This window comes from Mustela putorius, unplaced genomic scaffold (genome assembly GCF_011764305.1).
Source record: "Mustela putorius furo isolate JIRA1106 unplaced genomic scaffold, ASM1176430v1.1 tig00000450_pilon_pilon_pilon, whole genome shotgun sequence".
In the NCBI taxonomy this organism is placed as follows: domain Eukaryota; kingdom Metazoa; phylum Chordata; class Mammalia; order Carnivora; family Mustelidae; genus Mustela; species Mustela putorius.
The window spans coordinates 21759554-21778701 of record NW_025421385.1 but is presented as its reverse complement, the minus strand read 5'-3'; the positions used below and the strand labels follow the sequence as shown (position 1 = coordinate 21778701).

At 44.0% G+C, this 19148-nt stretch overlaps 1 protein-coding gene across 1 annotated transcript in view; it reads right to left on the bottom strand.

Moving 5' to 3' along the window:
* Nucleotides 1-19148, bottom strand: part of METTL24 (methyltransferase like 24) — a 98391-nt gene that overhangs the window by 51197 nt on the left and 28046 nt on the right. The window contains exons 2-3 of the mRNA XM_004753593.3: nucleotides 12709-12807; nucleotides 6184-6323 (exon numbers count right to left, since the gene is read on the bottom strand). Of these exons, the coding sequence (XP_004753650.2) occupies nucleotides 6184-6323; nucleotides 12709-12807 (239 nt within the window). The remainder of the gene's footprint in view (nucleotides 1-6183; nucleotides 6324-12708; nucleotides 12808-19148) is intronic.

Sequence of the window (19148 nt, the reverse complement as noted above, 5' to 3'; positions counted from 1 at the left end):
TATATATTGAAACTTAGATGAGCAAACTAGTGTTTTATGGGTCATCTCATGAAAAATGGCAGTTTTGTAACTTTACTAAGAAAACACTGTATCAAGAAAGTCCTCACTAAATATAATTTGTATGTAAACTTTCTAGAGTAGAGAAATATGAATAATTTCTTTCTCTGAATTTTCGAAATAGTTTTCAAGGAAACATTCTCCACTCTAAACCATGTGTTTTAATCAAGACTTCAAAAAAATTTAAGAATTAAATTAAGCACATACACTTCTGTAACTAACATTTTTAGTAAGGCACTTTATTGTATATTGGTATGTTTTCAATTTAAACTAATTTTTATAATGAAAAAATAGCAATACTCATAGAAAGCATTCAAAGAAATAGATAGAATGAAAAGCTGAAGTGTTCTAGCCCTAGAAATTTTGACCACTAATTTCTAGAGATAATCACACTTAGCAATTTTTTGTGTATCCTTCCAGAAATTCTCTGCACATGTACAAATGTTCTCTACCAGAGACACCATAAGCACACACATACATATTTAAGTTCATCATCATATAGTGAGGAACTATTTTGTACAATACCCTAAATAACATGAAAATATTGAAATTTGTCATTTTGGGGTTAATTTATGTTACTTTTACTAAATAAAATACATTTAAGATGTAAGTGTACTAAATTGGAAAATAATAAACAGCGCTCACTGAATCAGGGTCTGTAATTCTTACTTTCATTTATTCAAATGGTACTTCTTCAAGTTTTTATTTAAATTCAACTTAGCTAACATGCAATGTAATATTCTGCTTATTTCTGAATCCCATGTGCTGTGCAATGAGATGATGGCTGACCGACAGATCTATAAAATGCTGCTTGAAGTGAGAGAAAACTAGAAAGGTAGGGTCTGGAATTCCCAGAATACATAGTACAGTATCCAACACAGCATAGGGCAGGCTATGTTTCACTGTCCTATTTGTGTATATAAATAAATATATAATATAAATATATAAATATATATATTATATAAATAATATATAATATAATATAATATATAATATATTATATATAATATAAATATATATATATAAATAAATATATAAAGCACTTTAAGGGGCACTTGGGTGGCTCAGTCAGTCAAGCATCTGCTTTTGGCTCAGGTCATGATCCCAGGGTCCTGGGATCGAGCCCCATGTCAAGCCCCCTGCTCATCAGGGAGTCTGCTTCTCCCTCTCCTTCTATCCCTTCTCCAGCTTGTGCTCTCTCTCTTGCTCACTCACTCTCTCCCTCTCTCAAATAAATACTTTTCAAAAAGCACTTTAATATGTTTAAGGCATTATACTAGACACCAGAGACAAATAGATAAATAAAATATAACCCTTGAACTGAAGGTCACAAGTCTTAATGAAGAAAGATTTCTGAACAAATAACTATAGGAAAATAATGAAATAACCAAAACAAAACTATTAGTTACAGCAAAAATGTACTTGGTCTGTAAGAAAATCATTTTCTGCTCTTATTTAACTTGAAAGAGAATTCACTGTACAAAATTCTACTTTATAGGAATGTTCTACTTTACGTTTATTCCATGAAGCAAGAAATGTATCTCATAAGGCTCCTATCTCATGATCAAAGAGAGTTGTTCCACTCCCTGCCGCCACATCTGCATTCCAGGCAGCAGGGGAAAGTAGGAGGAGAATGAAGGTCACATCCTTTCCTCTTAGGGCATGGCTTAGACGTTGCACACAGCACATTCACTCGTATCTCACTGCTCAAAGCTAATCATATGGCCACTTGGAGCTTCAAGGAAGGCTAGGGAATGCAGTCTTTGGCAAGGTGCCACAAAACTCACTAGCTCTGTTACCAAAGGAAAAAGGAAAAATACATCCAAGAGAAGTAAAAACATATGTCCACACAAAAACATGTACATGAATGTTCACTGCAACATTATCACAAGAGCCCATAAGTGGAAACAACCCAAATAGCCATCAACTGATGAGTGAATAAATAAAATGTGGTATATCCATATAATGGAATATTATTCAGCCATTAAAAGGAATGAAGTAATGATACCTGTTACAAAATCGAACCTTGATGCTAAGTGAAAAAAGCCAGTCACAAAAGGCCACATGTTGTATGCTTCCATTTATATGAAATGTCCAGAAAAGGCCAATCTACAGACAGAAAGTAGATTAGTGGTTGCCTAGGATAAGGGGTGAAAAGTGGGAAAGGGGTTGGAGAGAAATTGGGAATGACTGCTACTGGGTTTGTGGCTTCCTCTTTGGGGTGACGAAAATGTTCTATATTTGACTGTAGTGACTGGAAACCATTGAAATGTATGTCTCAAATGAGCAAACTATATGGTATGGTATGTGAATTATAACTCAACAAAGTTGATACAGGACAGGTTTCTAACCAGATACAGGAAAGGTTTCTAACTATGACCACTGAGGCATAAGGATGCGAAGAAGTGACACAATTGGACAACGGTGTCCCCAAGACTTTCAGTAACCCATTCTTCAACCCTGCAGGACCCAGAGAATCTGGCCAAATGGTGATCTATTATGAGCTCTAATAGATAATTAGGTTATCTGTTATCTAATTATTGAGGTGATTATGAATAGATCTGTAAACTGGCAGCTACTAGAGGGGGGTGAATAGGTTTTTTGGAGCATAAATAACACAATAGTAGATAAAAAGATGTTATAATTATTAGTTTTGTTAAATAACATTTCATAAAATGCCACGATTTCATCTAAAACATGTATTCTCAGCAGGGATGATATCACCCCTAAGGGGGCAAAAACCCATTCTTGGGAGCCAAGAAAACCTCCCCTTTTTACATGGAAGGCACAGATACACACATTACACAAACAGATATACAAATTATCTATGCCATTCAAATTTCATGGGGCGGGAGGTGGTGATTAGGGAAGAAATTATCTAAAAGGACCCTTGGGTCCATGATTTTCTGATTCCTCATTCATCTACAGCAGAGCGCTGGCTGTGTTAATTGAACTCCTACAAGTTGAAAAGGTTTGGCTCTGGATCTCGGTCATTCCTCGTGAAATGCTCATGGCGCCAGGAAGTCCCCGCTTTCCCACCCAAGATACCGGTTGTTGCCTAACCACGTGTCATCTACCGAACATTCTTCTGTCTCGTGCGGAGAATTTATGCCTTGAAACCAAATGGTGCCACCTACCAGAGAACAAAAGAAGAGATTAAAAACATGGACTGGGGCGCCTGGGTGGCTCAGTGGGTTAAAGCCTCTGCTTTTCTCATGATCTCAGGGTCCTGGGAACGAGCCCCGCATCGGGCTCTCTGCCTCAGCAGGGAGCCTGCTTCCCCTCCCCGCCCCCACCCCGCCTGCCTCTCTGCCTACTTGTGATCTCTGTCAAATAAATAAATAAAATCTTTAAAAAATAAAAAATTTAAAAAAAAATAAAAAGACGGACTTAGGCACGATCCCTTCTCAAGTTCCCTCTTCCACTCTCACGTCTACCCCTGAAATAAGAGTCTTTGACAGGCAGGATAAAATAGGTGATTTTCCCCCACTGGCCTTAGCTATCACCCCCTCGCACCCCACCCGCACCCTCCCCCTCACACAGAAGAGGCTCAGGGCAGCCCCCAGCTGAAGAGGTCAGGCAGAAGACAGGAGCACCGAAACCCACAGCCCCTCCTTCCTCTGCTCCTCCCCCTTCCGGGGACATAACCTGCCTGTACAGCACCTTCCCCTATCTTAACTGGTCTCTTCTACACCCATTTCAAAGTTAAAAAGGATCCGATTTTAATTCTCAGCTGAGCTTCACCCAGAGTACACACACTCTCCCAGAGAAATGCTTTTACATTAGCTGCAGAAAAAAAAAAAAAAAAAAAAGTCTGACTCCTCGTAAAGATGTTCCAGACTCCGAGACAAGGTGAACTTGATTCCTCCTCTAGTTCTTGGGATGGAGGAAAGGCATGTAGTCCTTGTCTTCTGGTCCTCTGTACTCAGATCCCTTTCCCCGTGTCTAGGAAGGCGACCCCTAGCGGTGGCTTTATCTGCCATCCTCGGTGTGCCAGGATGACATGGTCTTGCTCCTGCCACAGCCCAGGAGCTCAGAGCACAAACTGGCCTGGTGTGGGGACCCCGTGACCCACCTGCCCCCTGCCCTCCCTGCCATCTCACAACTGCCCCCCATCCTCCCAAACCTGAGAACCCAGGGCCCACATTCCCTGTTCTTGAGCCTCATTTCAGGACCACCACTTCTGGTCTGGGTCTCTGTCTTCCCTCAGCATCAACTGAAATGTCAGCGGGCCATTTACCTGCCTCCAGGCGAGCAATCCACCTGCGAAGGGGGCAGGCTTATCCAGACCCTGTCCTGAGTCACAGGGCAACCTCCTTGTTCATCCACAACCCAAAGCATCCTTCCTTTACCCATCGGAAATATTTTCTTTAATTTCCAGTCTTCAATGAAGCATTTTTCGGTTTTGAGTCAAAGTTGGCGCTTATCATCTAGTCACGTCTGTTCTCTGAAGAATTCAACTATCCCTATCTGCTCTTTAGAAAGCTGAGTTTGAACAGTGAGCATTTCAATGGAAGTAAGAAACTACCTTTTTACATGAAGTCATCTGAAATCTTAGAGCAGGATTCTCTTATCAAATGGCTCTGAAGTATTAGAAAGCAAAAAAGGAATTTTAAAGCTCTCTCCCCTCAACAGCTTTCCCAGTTCTCATTTTACTCAGGGATATGCTTTAAATGAGATTATTCCAGGGTGTAAAATAATATGTAAAATATAAAGGCAGTTCAGAGCAAGAAAACAGGACCAAGCTGAGCTCTCCAATTTGCATGTGGTACTATGAAATTATTTTTATGACCTACTTTTATACATTTTTAACATGATAGAAAATAAAGTCTACTGTCAAAACTCCCATTCTTTCTACAAGCTAGAAGCAAAGCTGGTAGGCTCCCTTCTGTTCTAATGGCTGAGGAACTAATTTCCTAAACCTTTGCCTCCTGGTTTAAATCACAGCATAACCAGCGTCTCTCCCTAGTCTCCTTATCTGGTGCAATCATTTATGTTGCAAACATGTATTGAGTGCCTACTGTGTGTACAAAGCCCCCCTGATACAGACTTCATTGAAGCCATAGAAAAACATTTCCACTATCCTGAAACTCTTACCTGAAACTTTCATTTTTACAAAAAGTCCACAATGACTGCAACTAACAATTCTTGTTTGGTAGAGTTTGACATCGATGGTGATCCTCTGGGCACATACACAAATGTAGGCCCAACCCCCGCCCAACCCCATCATCTAGGATTCACACTGACAGTTGTCATTCACGTGCCTGAATGTGAATCACAGAAGTGCTGAAATCTATCAGTGAAAAGAAAGCACAAGACACCTGTTAAGGTCCCCAGCACTTCTGTAATGGACGTCAGCGGTCCTGCCTAAGAACCTCATCACACAGCTTCCACAGAGAGTCTGTGGAATAGGGTGTCCCCAATAAAAATAACTCTTTTCTGCCTTTTTTGTTTTCTGAGACACATATTTGTAAGTTCAGGTCTGGATGTGAGTACTGCTGTAATTGGTGAAATAGTCTCATTACTTTCTATTTGTCCTTTTATAGAAAACTCTCCAAATCCATTTGTGTATTTAGGTCACTTTCGGCCTGAATACAGGAATATTAATATTTCCCACAGTTCTGACAAAATCACAATGTTTTCACAAGAATTCCCTTTTCTTTCTTTTTTTTAATGTAAAGTACACATGGATTTACCATGGGCACAAAACATAAAAATCCAACAGTGGAATCATTCATCTTGGGTCACTCATCCTAAGTATGTATAGAATTTCCAATATGCCTGCTGTTCCTTCTCTTCTTAATTCTTAATATTTTCTTTGTAATAAGGACGTTGTAATTCTAGCTGGAAATCATTGGCTTCACCAAGAGGACCATCCTCATCATGCTGAAAATTGAAGTTGCCCACTTACCAACTAAGTGTAGGTCATGGGAGAGAAAATGGCCCCAGCCACTTCTGGTGACCCGCAAGGGCAGTGCTCACAGTTACATGACAGCCAACGGGGTCTGAAACGCTGGCAGGAGGCAAAGCCCAGCACCTGTTGACCGTGCGTAACTTTATGTCGCCGAAAAAGCCTTCGCCACTCGCAGGAGTGTTTTGTGTTCTTCTGCTATAAAAGGCACTTACCCTAAAGAGTAGAGGCGGCATTGCTTGTTGCGGATTTGATGCACTAAGCCAAACCTGTCATCAAGACAGACTGACCAGGGCTTCTTTGCAGGGCTGGCGTCAGTAGCTAGGCTGTCTGTGCTCATGTGATTGCATGCAATCTGTAAGGATTGGAAATCAATATGAATAACTGAAAGCGATGGATGATAAATGGTAGGTAGGGAGTTATGCTCCCCCAGTCCCTGAAAGCTGTAACAGTAGAGTTATGTCCTTCTCCACTGCTAACTACTCCTCTCCTTGGGGAAACACAAGACTGCACCAGATATTCAGAGGAACTCCAAATATTGGATTAGAAGAAGCCTTGTGGAGACTATAGGTAGGTTCAAAGGGAAGTTAAGGACTACTGTAGCTATATAGCACAGAGTACACAAGACAGACCAAGTCAGGAGCAAAGGTGGCAGAGAGGAAGGGTCTGGGAAGGCTTTGCAGAGGTGTGTTAGCCTTGGAGGATGAACAGAAGTTGACCAAGAAGCTGAGATCAAGAAAAGCATTCCAGACAAGGAGAACGGTGCTGGCAAAACACAGAGGTCTGTAACCCACAGTGTTCTCACAGGAAGTTGTGAGATACGATTGTGGGCACAGGTCTCAGAAGGATATAGATTATCAATTCCTTGTCTCAGGCAGATAAGCTGGGACCACCGTGGTCCAGAAAGATAGCATGCACTATCCCAGGTAAACAGCTGATCAAGGGTCAAGTGAGATCCATTTGTTGTCCCTGCTCCCCAAACCGTATTCTTCATGAAACACTATACTAATGAGATTCCTCCTAGGGGAGAAGAGCAAGAGCCCCACGCAGGAAGGAAGCTCTGCCTGAGCTCACCAAAGCACTTCTTTTAGCTCATCTATCAAAATTAGATAAGGAAATCAAAGGGAACATGTATCTAAATCAAGCAGAAGCAAGTCTCTGATTTCAAATGCATATAAAACAAATATACTGTATAAGGAATTCTGTGTTTAAGGCTGGCACAGTGTGCATGATGGAGTTTGCTGGAACCAAAGGAAGCAGGTTCTGTGGCCAAGATATTCTTCTGGGGCCCATATGACATTACAAGCATCAGTTTTCCCCTGAACCCCTCCGAACGCCCATCATCACCATCGCGCTCCATGAATCGGGCAGCAGCTCTGGCTGTCACATCATGGACAACAGAGCACTGCATGAGCCAAGGATGTTCTTGGGCTCCTCGCTCTGATTCACTGGAAAACAGAACAGCAACTTATTTTCTTCTGAAGAAGATACTCTAAGTTTGCCCAATTCTTTTATTTAATGGAGCTTCCAAAATTCTAATCTGAAAAGCTTATATATACATAGCCTATTCAATGCACGCGGCATCTCCCTGATCTTGCCGTCACCTAGGGCTGCTGACCTGACAAAATCATCCGGCACTATTTATCAGAGATAAAGGAGAGAGTCCATTGCTAGGAATTGGACATTTTAGAGGGAAGCTTGAAATGTGAAACCCTGTAGATGTATTCTTTTCTCTCAACTGAGGTCTTATCACTCTTTAAAGGGAAAAAATAGTAACAGTGGAATCAAATCTTCTCTCAAGTAACTATTACAGAATACGTTGATTAAGTGGGTGCATCAACATGTTAATGTGTACGATTCATTTCCTTCTGTTCTCCCACAGATAAGTGGAAATTATGCCTCCGCCTGCCCACTGCCTAGGCCCCACTCACCCAGCAAGGGAGGAAGAACTGCTAATCTAATTAATCAACGTTCAATGTGTTCACTGGGCCCCTCTTACTAGTGGGCGGGTTACAGTGCCTTAAACGTCGGCACTGTCCCTCTGCTACATGCTCTGCCCCCCATACACAGCCAGTTGGGCAGCTCTATAGGCCCCCAGAGCACAGCCAGACCTCCTAAGCCTGTCCCATTTGTTCTAGGGCAGCCTCCTAGAGTACTTTCATCAAAGCGGCTTGATGATTCCCGTTTCTTTGTGTGTACTCTTCCCTAAGAACCTTCTTAATCAGAACAGGGTATGGACACTTACAGGTTCTTGTTCCCAACTGCCTCCTAACCCCACTGACACTGGTAGTGTCAGTGAAGGTGAAGTCTCACCTTTCCCGCTGTGTTTCCCAAGGTGTGGTCCACCTACATCCTGCTGGACCCAGGAGGTACTTGAAAATCCAGAGTTCTGAGTCCCACTATGGATCGGTAAAGTCCGAATCCTTGAGTAGAGGCCTGGGAACATGCATTTTAATACACTCCTCCAAGCCATGCTTCTGCTGGTGGTCCTGGGAGTTTATAGACGCCCTTGTGTAAAGCCCCACTGAAATGGTCCAGCCCAGCCTCACCTGTGCCTTAGCCAACTCAGGGAGGAGGCTACACTTGGGCCAGTGCTTTTAAAAAGAAAACAGCAACCCCTCCAAACCTACTCCCAGCAAGCCAGCAAGGCGGGCAATGACACTTAAGGCAAGTCCTCCAGGAACCAGATAAATAATAAGGGTCAAGGTTCGGGGCTTTGAGGTTCAGCAGCCCTTCCTTTCAATGTTGGGGAGGAGAGTTTCATTCTATTAAAGGTGACACTTCAAGCGTTTCTTCTTCCACGGATTTCATCTTGCACGGATATATCCCTGTTGGAAAGACATTCTTCTCCGTTCAGTCTCTCTGCTAATGTTGACCTTTCCTCTCCGAGCTCAAAAATGTAACACAGGAGTGTTTTCCATTTTGGCCATTTATTAACCATCTCACCTGAAGACATTGGCTTTTGAAAACAACCAGGAGGAATCGGTAAAATTCAGCTCCTAAAAATTAATTAAATATTGATTTTTCAAACGTTCTCGTTAAGATTTATGGCCAGGGCTTCAATAAACTCTTGCAAGCAAAATCATCGAGGCCAGTAACTCCTAGCTAAGCTCCAACTCCAGTAACTTATGTTCTTTCCTTCTAATTCCCCTTGTAATTTTAGCAAATTAGGCCTGCACAAAGGATAAGAGACTCCAGGAAAAAATAGTTTCTGAAATGCATTTTAGTTATTTAACTTAAAGGGATTCATTTATTTTTTTTAAGATTATTTATTTCCTTAGTTGGATTTTTTTTTTTAAATCTCTCCATTCAATGTGGGGTTCGAACTCACAACCTCAAGATCGAGAGTCACATGTTCCACCAACTGAGCCAGCCAGGCACCCCTTAAAGGGACTAGTTTACTCTCCTTTCAACTGGTATCCCAAAAGATAGAACAGACTATCTGGCAATGCCCAAGTAGAATCTGGCAAAGGTAGCCCTTCAAATTTGGGAACTTCTGGCGGAATCACTTCAGTGATCAACTGTATGTATATGCAATACCATTATTTTGAAAAGCAAAATTTAAGGAAAGAGTGGTATTTTTGTTGCTTTTATCCCAGGGTGTACGTGTGTAGCAGTAAATATAATAGATATGATTGTTATAAAGTTGTAAAGTTTGCATCTCCAGGACTTGGATTTTTATGTTATTCTCACAAATAGACAGATGGGTAGATGGTTAGATGGATGGATGGATGGATGGATGGACGGACAGATGATAGCTAGACAAATAGATAATGTTTTAAAATCTATTTTTTCTTTTTAAAAACAGCAACTGTTGCTTAATTTTGTGCTGCAAGGCCTGCTTCCTAGAGGCATATGGTTTGGGGGTGGCCAACAAAAGCTGGATCTGGAGCCTTCCCTTAGAACAGAGTACTGTGTTTATGATTTAACCATTTCTTGTTAGCAGCAGCATCTCCTCGACTCCAGAACTCAGAGATGTCCTTCTGGTCTTTGACATTAGAAAATGATACCTAATTAAACTGGGGTCGATGTTGTGCACATGGCACCAAACATCTCGTCCTCTGGTGTTTCCTTGAAACTTCAGGTCCCCAGGTGTCTTGTGCCACCAGGGCCACCGCAATGTGCAAGTCCACGGGGTGCCATCACATTGCAGTCTGATGTCACGCTGTCCCCCGCCCTGTGCTTCTATTTCCAAGCTCCCCTGCCCGGGGAAGCTCCCCCAGCCTTCCCCTCAGCCCATCAGAGAACACACAACCCTCGTGCACCCTAGGTGGTCGGCCAGTAAGTGGGGGTATGCGATTCGGCTTGCCCACCCTAGTCACTACTGGCCACCGAACAGGGGTTTACAAATACCTGCTGACTTCAGGAATGAATGCATCAGTGACAAACACAGCAAATGCTGGACCTTGCTGTGCAAGCTTGAACACAGATTTGAGGGAGATTTTTTTTTTCTTTAATTTTAAAAAGCAGCATAAGAGGATGGGGGTGGAATTTGCTTTAAGACCTTCAGAGGGTTTTTTCCTCCCTGGCCCGTTATGACTCACGACTGCTAACTGTGGAAATTTGGGGGAACAGTGACTCTAATATTCTTCCAGTTTTGTAGGCTTTCGTTGTCAAGAGGAGTCTTAACAAAGCCTAAGCCCCAAAACAGCCCAAAAAACCCCAAAACAAAACAAACAAACAAACAAAAAACAACCCTCTGCATTATGTAGAGAGGGGGAGGGAACGCTGTTTAGCAAAATATCCTGATAAAGAATGAGCTCCTGTCATCTCTGATGAGCTCCCACCTGCTGGCTTCCCAGGGACCTAGAAGTCCAGAAAAACATAGGACCCCACCTGGGCAAAACAACCCCTAATTGCAAAACCACTGTGAGATCTAGAACTTTATCTCAGTTTCTCTGGAGGATGAAAATCCTTCTAGTGCGCTCCAACACCCAGATCTTTCTTGTTATGCTCATCAAGCTGAATAATGCATCCATTTAACTACCTTCCCAACTAGTTCTCAGCTGCTTGAGGTCAGAGACTGTATTCCCAGGGCCTGGCATGAAGTAGGTGCTCAAAAACACTTAGTCAATAACGATCTTTTGCTACTGCTACTCTTGGCAGACTATAAGCTCAGAGAACTGGGAGAAACCTAAGAAATAATTTAATAACTCTCCTCCTTTTTAAGATCAGAACAGTGAGAGCCAGAGAAGCAAAATAAATTGCCCAGGGTCACATCAGGCTACCTTGTAGGATATTTTTCTTTTCCCTTCAAAATTTTTCTCCTCTCGACGTGGAACTCATGGGAAAAATCCAAGAGGGGCTTGAACTAACCCTTTCATGCCTTTTATAAGTTATAGAACATTAACCTGAAATACATATAAAATGGGATTTGGAGACTTTTACTTGGTCACTTCATTTGGGGGGTGGCAGGTCCACAGTTCTCAAATCCAACTCATAAAGTTAACACCTTGCATTTTTCTCTGGTGCCTTAAGGGCTTCTTAAAGTCAAAGACTTCATGTCCTTCCTGTAGAAACCAAACCATAAAATTAAAATTTCAACATTTTAATTAAGCCTATGAAAGTCCACCAAATGAATTTGCAGCAGCAAAATAAGATGAAATTATGTAAAGCATGGGGATCAAATTTATCATCCTACATAACTGATGATTAATTCAACAAGCTTTTACTTCCATGTCTAGGTGACAGATATTAAGATCCAATTGTCTGACTGCATTACATGAAAAATGGGACTTTCTTTTACTCGTAAAGTAGCCTTCTAAAGATGTAGAAACATGTTCTTTCCACAGATGAAAAATGGGCTCTGCTGCCAGGAAGGTGTTGGGGAACCAGTGGGATGCCCAGAACCAGTGGGCCGAAGGGACATCAACAGAGCCCAGGACATCCAGGGCCACACCAGGCCCCCAGGGCACCTTCCCATGGGACCGAGGCCCGTTCCAGGCAGTGTGAGTTCCTAATTTCCTAACACCTCTCAGCTCAGCTCAGCTCAGCTCAGGGCGAAGTATCCCCTGGGCCTTGATCTTCTCTAGTGTGTCTCTGTCCCCAGGATCAGGCTACTTGAGGACCGAATAGCCTGCTTTGCTTGTCAAGAGCCTTAGACTCTGCTGAGTGGACAGTCCCTTTCCTTGCTGGGGGCACGGACTCAGCCCTGGCTGGCGCTGCCACAGGGTGTTAAATGACCACGGTAAAGGCCGATGCTCCCTCAGGATTTTCCGTCCCCTGAGAACTGAGAGCGTTTGAACAGGAGAGCTTCTCAGCCTGCCTCATCTCCTGGGCTCTCTGGCCTAGCGGGGCTCGGTCTGCCAAGCACCTGTGGGAGCAAAGCGAAAAGGCAGATTCCTCCAAATACAAAATGGAACATGAGCCTCCGGATGATGGGTTTGTTTTGTGACACACTTGACTGCCTACTCACGGGCATGAATCTTTTGCTTCGAATGCCTTTGCAGAGCAGTTGCCAGAAGTGGATCTTTAAAACACATCGGAATGAATCATTAAAGCATTTCAAGACGAGGACAGCCCTGGAAGGCAGAAGATGCTGAGGCGAATGGAAGGCATCTTATCTGCCTCTGAGTAAGTGGTAAGTTTAAGTGGCAAAGCCTCAAAGACTCTGTCCCTACCGAGTCCCGCCCAGGGGTCCCCGGGAGATTCCCCAGCCCCTCGCTGATCCAACTCCTTTTTAAAGGGGGCTGCTCGGTATCTTTCCGTGTTTCCCAACCCGTCTGCACCCGGAATACAACCTGAGGGGTGCTGATGTAGCTCAGGAACCTCAAGACCTCTTCTTCCAGGGACTGAGCAGGGCCCGCCCACGGCTGCAGATCTATGTGCCACCGGGGACCCTGCGAAAGACAGAAAACAGGCCCATGTGTGAAGGGTGGCGGCGCTCGGGGTGGGGGTGACAAGGACACAGGATATCAGTGCAGCTGTGCGGTCGCTTCTGCCAAATGATCGCGTCTGAGCACAGGCGGAGGGCACCCGGGTTGGAGCTGCTATCATTAAGGTCATGTCACACAAGGAAGCAAACAGGGCCCAAGAATGCCCAGCTACTGGGTTGAGCAAAAGACTGCAAAAGCCTGGGGACATCTGACTTCTGATTCAAAGCAAACTCCGCTTGACCCCATCAGGCTCTCCCCACTGGGGCTTTTGTAGGTCATAGAGCCACTCCCCATCTCTAGGAAAACCCCCTTTGTGGTAGCTGAGCACCCTGCCGTTCCTTAGACTTAAGGAATCCTCACTGATCTCCTACAGGCTGCCGCTTTCTCTGCGGTGGGCCTCCTGGTCTTGCGACCTGTGCCATCTTCGAGGGGCCGCCGCCGGGCTCAGTGCTCTGCAGACACTGTCTGGAAATTCTTTAATAATTTCGAACAAGGAGCATCACATTTTCATTTTGCACTGAACCCCACAAATGATATAGCCAGTGTGCCCTGAGGGGCACCTTTTCTGGGTACACAGCCTTTTCTTATAGACATTGTTTTGTTCTGTGAAGGTTGAGCGGCAGAGACTCTAATCACAGAAAGCCTGAGAACATTAATATATCTTCCCAGTTAACACCGTCCCCCACCCCCCGCCCTACTTTTTTTCCTTCTCTGAAGTAGATGCTGGTCACCATTTGATCAAACAATACAGAGCATCGGTCACTCTGTCCCAAACAGTGGTTGCACAGATACAAACAAGACCTGGGCTGTCCCACAAAGGGCGGTCTGGTAACTTGGACAGGGAAATGCTGAGACACTAGGGAAAGCAATTCTTTTCAGGAAATTATCTAATTATGAAATCAGACCTTATAAGCACATTTAAATACAAATACCTCCCAGTTTGGTCTGGTCACCTTCTTCTCACATCACATGGGGGAGCCCCTTGCCCAGTGGCCACAAGACTGTGTTTTGGGCAAATGTGTCTAGGCCTGGGGTTTAAAACTCCCCATGTTCTCATCCTGTAGCCACTCCTAAGTGTCTCCCAGCATCCGGCCCTCAAAGTCAGGGAGCAGTAAACTCTTTCTCTAAGCAAAGGGAAACAGCAAGCACTTTAGGCTTTTGCAGGCCATACAGTTTCTGTTGCAATTCCTCGCCTCCTGCTGTCGCTCAGAGCAGCTCCAGACAGTGAGTAAACCAACGGTCATGGCTGTGTTCCAGTAAATCTCCATTTACAGAAAAAGGTTGCAGGCAGGATCTGGCCTGCACGGCTGTAGTTTGCTGACCCCTGCTATATTTGATTCTAATTTAGAGGCAGGCTGGCCTAGAAGAGAGTGTTTACTTGAAATAATGCAAGAGAGACGGAGGAGGCTAGCTAGTGAGCCAGCTTTGTCATCTGGGTGACTTAGGCAAATACCAGTCCGAGTTCTCGCATGATACAGTGGGCTCCTTCCTGCTGGCTGATTTGAGAAGAATTTAATAGAAAAACTATTTATAAAGGCGTGGGCAGGGTTTAAGGAAACCAGTAAGGAACAATGGAACACCCATGGCTGGTAGCCCCAAGGAGCCCTCACAAACCCTCAGACTGAAGGAACAAGGAGGAAGAGGAATGTGTGGAACCCAGAGGGGGACACTGTATGGAGAAGGCATTCAAGAAAGGAATAAAGCTAACCCTGGCACATCGAGTCCTATCACATACCCACACTAACTGTCAAAGGCAAGAGAAGGCAGAGAAGAGGGAGGCTATGGTCGGTCAGCCTCTGGGGGTGCAGGAGAGGAGAAGAAGGGTGGAGAGGATCTGGAGAGGCAAAGAGAAGGTCTCCAGCATCGCTTCCTTTGGAAAGAGGCCAAGAGACTTGAGCAGGGGTCATTCATTCATTCAGTGGACACTCATGCCTCGTGCCAGGTTCCGGGTTACAATTTAACACAGGATAATTTAATTTAATTGCTTTAACCCAATAAATGCAATGCAGTTCTGGAGGGGCTCTGACAGATATCTCTAGAGGGTAAAAGGGGTCACTAAGACATGAAGGACCCAAGTATAACCCCAACACAAATGCCCAAATGCAGACTGCAGCAAGCAGTCTCCACCGCAAGAAGCCCAAAGGCTTCATTAAAGAGACACCTGGGTGCCTGGGTGGCTCAGTTGGTTAAGTGACTGCCTTCAGCCCAGGTCATGATCCTGAAGTCTCAGGATCAAGTCCTGCATCGGGCTTCTCCCTCTGCTTCTCCCTCTGACCCTCCCCCCATCATGCTCTCTCTCTGTCTCTCTCTCTCAAATAAATAAATAAAATCTTTAAGAAAAAACAAAGAGACACCCCAAACACTACAGGAGCTGCTTAACGAGAGCTAACACACAAAAATAACTTCACAAATCGGTAACAGTGAACCCACATGGTGAATGAATATGGTAAAACTATAGAATTATCTTCAGGATCCGCAAACAGGATCCTGATTGCAATCTGGAATTTCTTATTTCCAACCAAGTGTTGACCATGATGAGGCTCAACATGGCAGCTGAGAAGCCTCAGGTGGAGGGATAATAGAAACACACAGCGAAGAGACGCTCTAGAAGTAATCTGGCTTAATGCTTTGGTTGAGCTGTTTAAAAAACATTTCACATAAAGTAATGTTCTCATTGGAGTCAGTCTGACAGCAGTTCGTGATTATTTCCCCAAGGAAACCACTAGCTTTTATCATCTCTTTCAATTATCATTTGTCTTAATTCTCTAGCGCGCACATCAATATTTGTCCTTCCAAACATCCCGCCGACGGGATTCTCAGAGCACCTTAAAACACCAATGGCTGGTGTTTAATAGAACAAGGCAAAACCAAAACCAAACAAAAAAACTTTTTCTTTAAAAAAAAATGATTTTATCCTCAAACAATTCCCTCAACGACAGCATATGCTATTACCCATAGGCTCCAAATAGCATGGGGCCAGAACGATGCTACCCCCCTCACTCCCAGGAGGTGGAAACCTGGATTCCCTGGCCTGTCTGCTACCCCAGCTCCCTCTCAGGATGGGTAAAGGAACAGTTTCAGCAGAAGGGAGTGCTTGTACTGTCACTCGGCACTGATCTGTCTTGTACCTGGGCTAAAATGTCAAACGTGGCACACACAATGAGCTGCCCCAGAGAAGGAGCCATCTTCTTGAGCCGCTGCAGGGACAAGGGCCTCTAGACTCCTTTGTAGTGCATGCTCCTGCCCCCTGAACCATCAGGCCACTCATACGAAGGAGCCCCTCCCCCAGCACAGACAGGTGACTCAGGGAAGACAGGGTTCCTAATTGCTGAGGGAAAGAAGCAGCCCCCACTTTGTTTGTGAAGGCTTTTTCTGGCACTTTCTCCAGGCAATGTGCACTGAAGAATGAGCTGGCTTCCTCTGGTATGTTTTGAGTGCAGAGAAAAAAATTGCCCCAAAATTAAGATTAAAGACAGCAGAAGATATATACTGCTAACTCATGTTGTTCTGGGGCTATTTTGCAGACATCTGAGATTCTGCATCCCACAGGGTTAAAAAAAAAAAAAAAAAAAAGTGATCACCGAGTCAGTCCAAGCCAGTGCACACAGATAATGGATCTGGCTCAAAGAGACCACAACAAGCAGAGCCATGAGGCTTTCAGATATTTTTATAATTTATTATTTCAGCATTAAATTTGTTTCTTGAAAAAAAAAAAAGATTTTTCAAGCCAAAGAAACTGAATTCTGAGATTTTACTATGAAAAAATAATGCAAAAAACAAAGCAATGTTTTAAAATACTCTTACCTACCAGCCTACACTTATGTGCGTAATAGGAATGTCTTAATTCAAGACCACCAGCCCCAAGCAAAACTGGCTGCATTTACAAAATATATATACAAAAATTTTATCTCTATATATAAAAAGAAAAGCAGACCCACCCATGACACAGAAAGAGAGCCATCGATTCCGCCTGGTGCAAAACCTTTCCTTGGTTGAAATCTGGAATAACAGCTTCCTTCTTCACAGTTTTCCCCCACATTCATGAATAACCTCATCGAACTCCAGAGAAATTGTCCAACAAGGACCATACCACCATTTTGTAATGGTCCATTCCTCTGTATTTCAATGCTACAGTTCTTTAGGGATGAATTTATAGGATGAGTGATTTAAATGGTCAGTTTATTGTGCTGGGTATTTGGTACAGTGTCTGGGATCTTTTTGTGAAGTTTCGGGACCCCCAGAATGCACATTCCCCACAGCCAGTAAATTCCTGACGGGTTTTAGAGCCAGCAATTTTCTGTTGGGAGAGATGGCGAACAACTGATTCTTGACCTTATGGTGGTGCCTATACGGTCGCGCCCATGGATAAGAACATGGCTGTGAGTCCTTGAGTCACACTGAACGACCCACTGAGCATGTCAGGGAAAGTCTAAGCTTTCTCTGAGAAAGACCCAAAACAAGCAAAACATATTTATTATGCAATTGTGTGCTAATGAGGAGCATCTGTTAGTGGGCAGGAAACAATGATTGGAGGAAATTGTTTCTTCCTTTTTAGGAGGAGAAGGGGGTTGTGGGAGCCGTAGGGTTGGGGGAGTGGGGAGGCACAAAACAGTGCCCAGGCAGAAACCCCAGGAGCCTTGGACACCACCTTTCTGTCATGCCCATAGATGATCACGGCTCTGTGCATCCCCGGGGTGACAGCTGCCACACCTTCCCCTCGGCATGCTTGTGGGCCTTTTTCTCACACTTAGTCCTGTTTCAGAAAGAGCAGAGGTCAGGTACACATGTTGTGGTGACATTGAAAATTCAGGTACTCCGTGCAAAAAAAAAGTCATTTAAAAAATGAATCTCAAGAATAAATAAATAGAGAGATAGATAAATAAATAAAAATTCAAAAAGAATCTCAGTTTCAGTGCAGGGTAAAGACGGGTAAGCACACCTCCACCCTGTGTCTTATCCCAAACGCAGCAATGAAACGTGGCCAGAACGCCCGGAGCAGTGATTTGAGGAATCTGGAAAGTAAATACTGGCAGACAGCTTGGAAGGGAAGATCAGAACTGAAAGTACCACAGAAGCTGCAGGAGGCCACCACTGCTTTTTCTTCTGGGGTTATCTCTCCTGGCCCCTACTCAAGGTGGGCACTGGCACAGACCCAGAGCATCAGGAGAAGCCCTTCTCATTCAGGCTCCGGCAGGGAAGGGGTCTCCTAATGCTCAGGGAGAGGGGGGAAAATCCCCCATGTCTTCCTGTCTTTTTTCTTCCTTTTTGCCATTCTAGCATCCCAACTCCTGGGCAATCCCACAGCAGTGCTGGAAGCCAAGCAGAGGGCCCCAGGCACCTAAAACTCTGAGGGAAAAGAAGCTTATTATTGGATCTGTGGCTGTGACCCCAAGAGGATGGGGTGAGCCCCCCATGTTTTCTCTCTTTCTCCCACATCTGGGCCTTAGACTCAGGCATAGTTACCAGAAGTATACAGCAGAACACAGGCAGAGCAGAGGTAACTAAAGCCCAACCTTTCCAACCAGAGGTTCGGAAAACCACAGGAAACTGGGTAATACTGAGGAAATCGTGGAAAAGGAAAGCAACCCCACAAAGCAGGTCATCAAGTCCTGGGCTCACTCCTGAGCTGTAGGAGCATGGATCGGACCCTAGTTAGCATATCAAAGGCTTTGGGAACCAAAGTGACAGACTGGACAGGCTTTTACAGGCTCCCAGACTAGACACCGGGTGGCATGCATGTGGGATAGATCTGGGGGCAAAAAAAATCACAAAGCCTTTGAAAATAGGACTGATATTGAAATCACAATCCCCAGAAGGCTGGCTGAAATTTAAGCTTGAATTCAACCAGACAGTCTGTGAAAACAAATATATCGACCTTACCTATAGTATTTAAACACGTCTCACTGTCTCATAATATAATACACAAAATGTCCAGGATATAACCCAAAATAGTTCAGCACAGGAAGAATCAGGAACATCCCAGTTGGCGTGGGGAAAAGACAATCAACAGATGCCAATGAGAGCATAACACAGGTGTTGGAATTATTTGACAAAAACTTAAGAGCAACTATTATAGAAATACTCCAAGACATAAGAGTGTGCATCTTGAGATCAGCAGAAAAATAGAAAGTCTCAGCAAAGAAACAGGAGACAGAAAGAGCTTAACGGACATTTTAGAACCGAAAAATGAATCTCGGTGGACAGACTTAGCAGCAGAATGAATAGGACACAACAAATAGTCAGTGAACTTAAAGACAGATCTACAGAGAGTATCCAATCTGAACAACAGAGAGGAAATAACGATT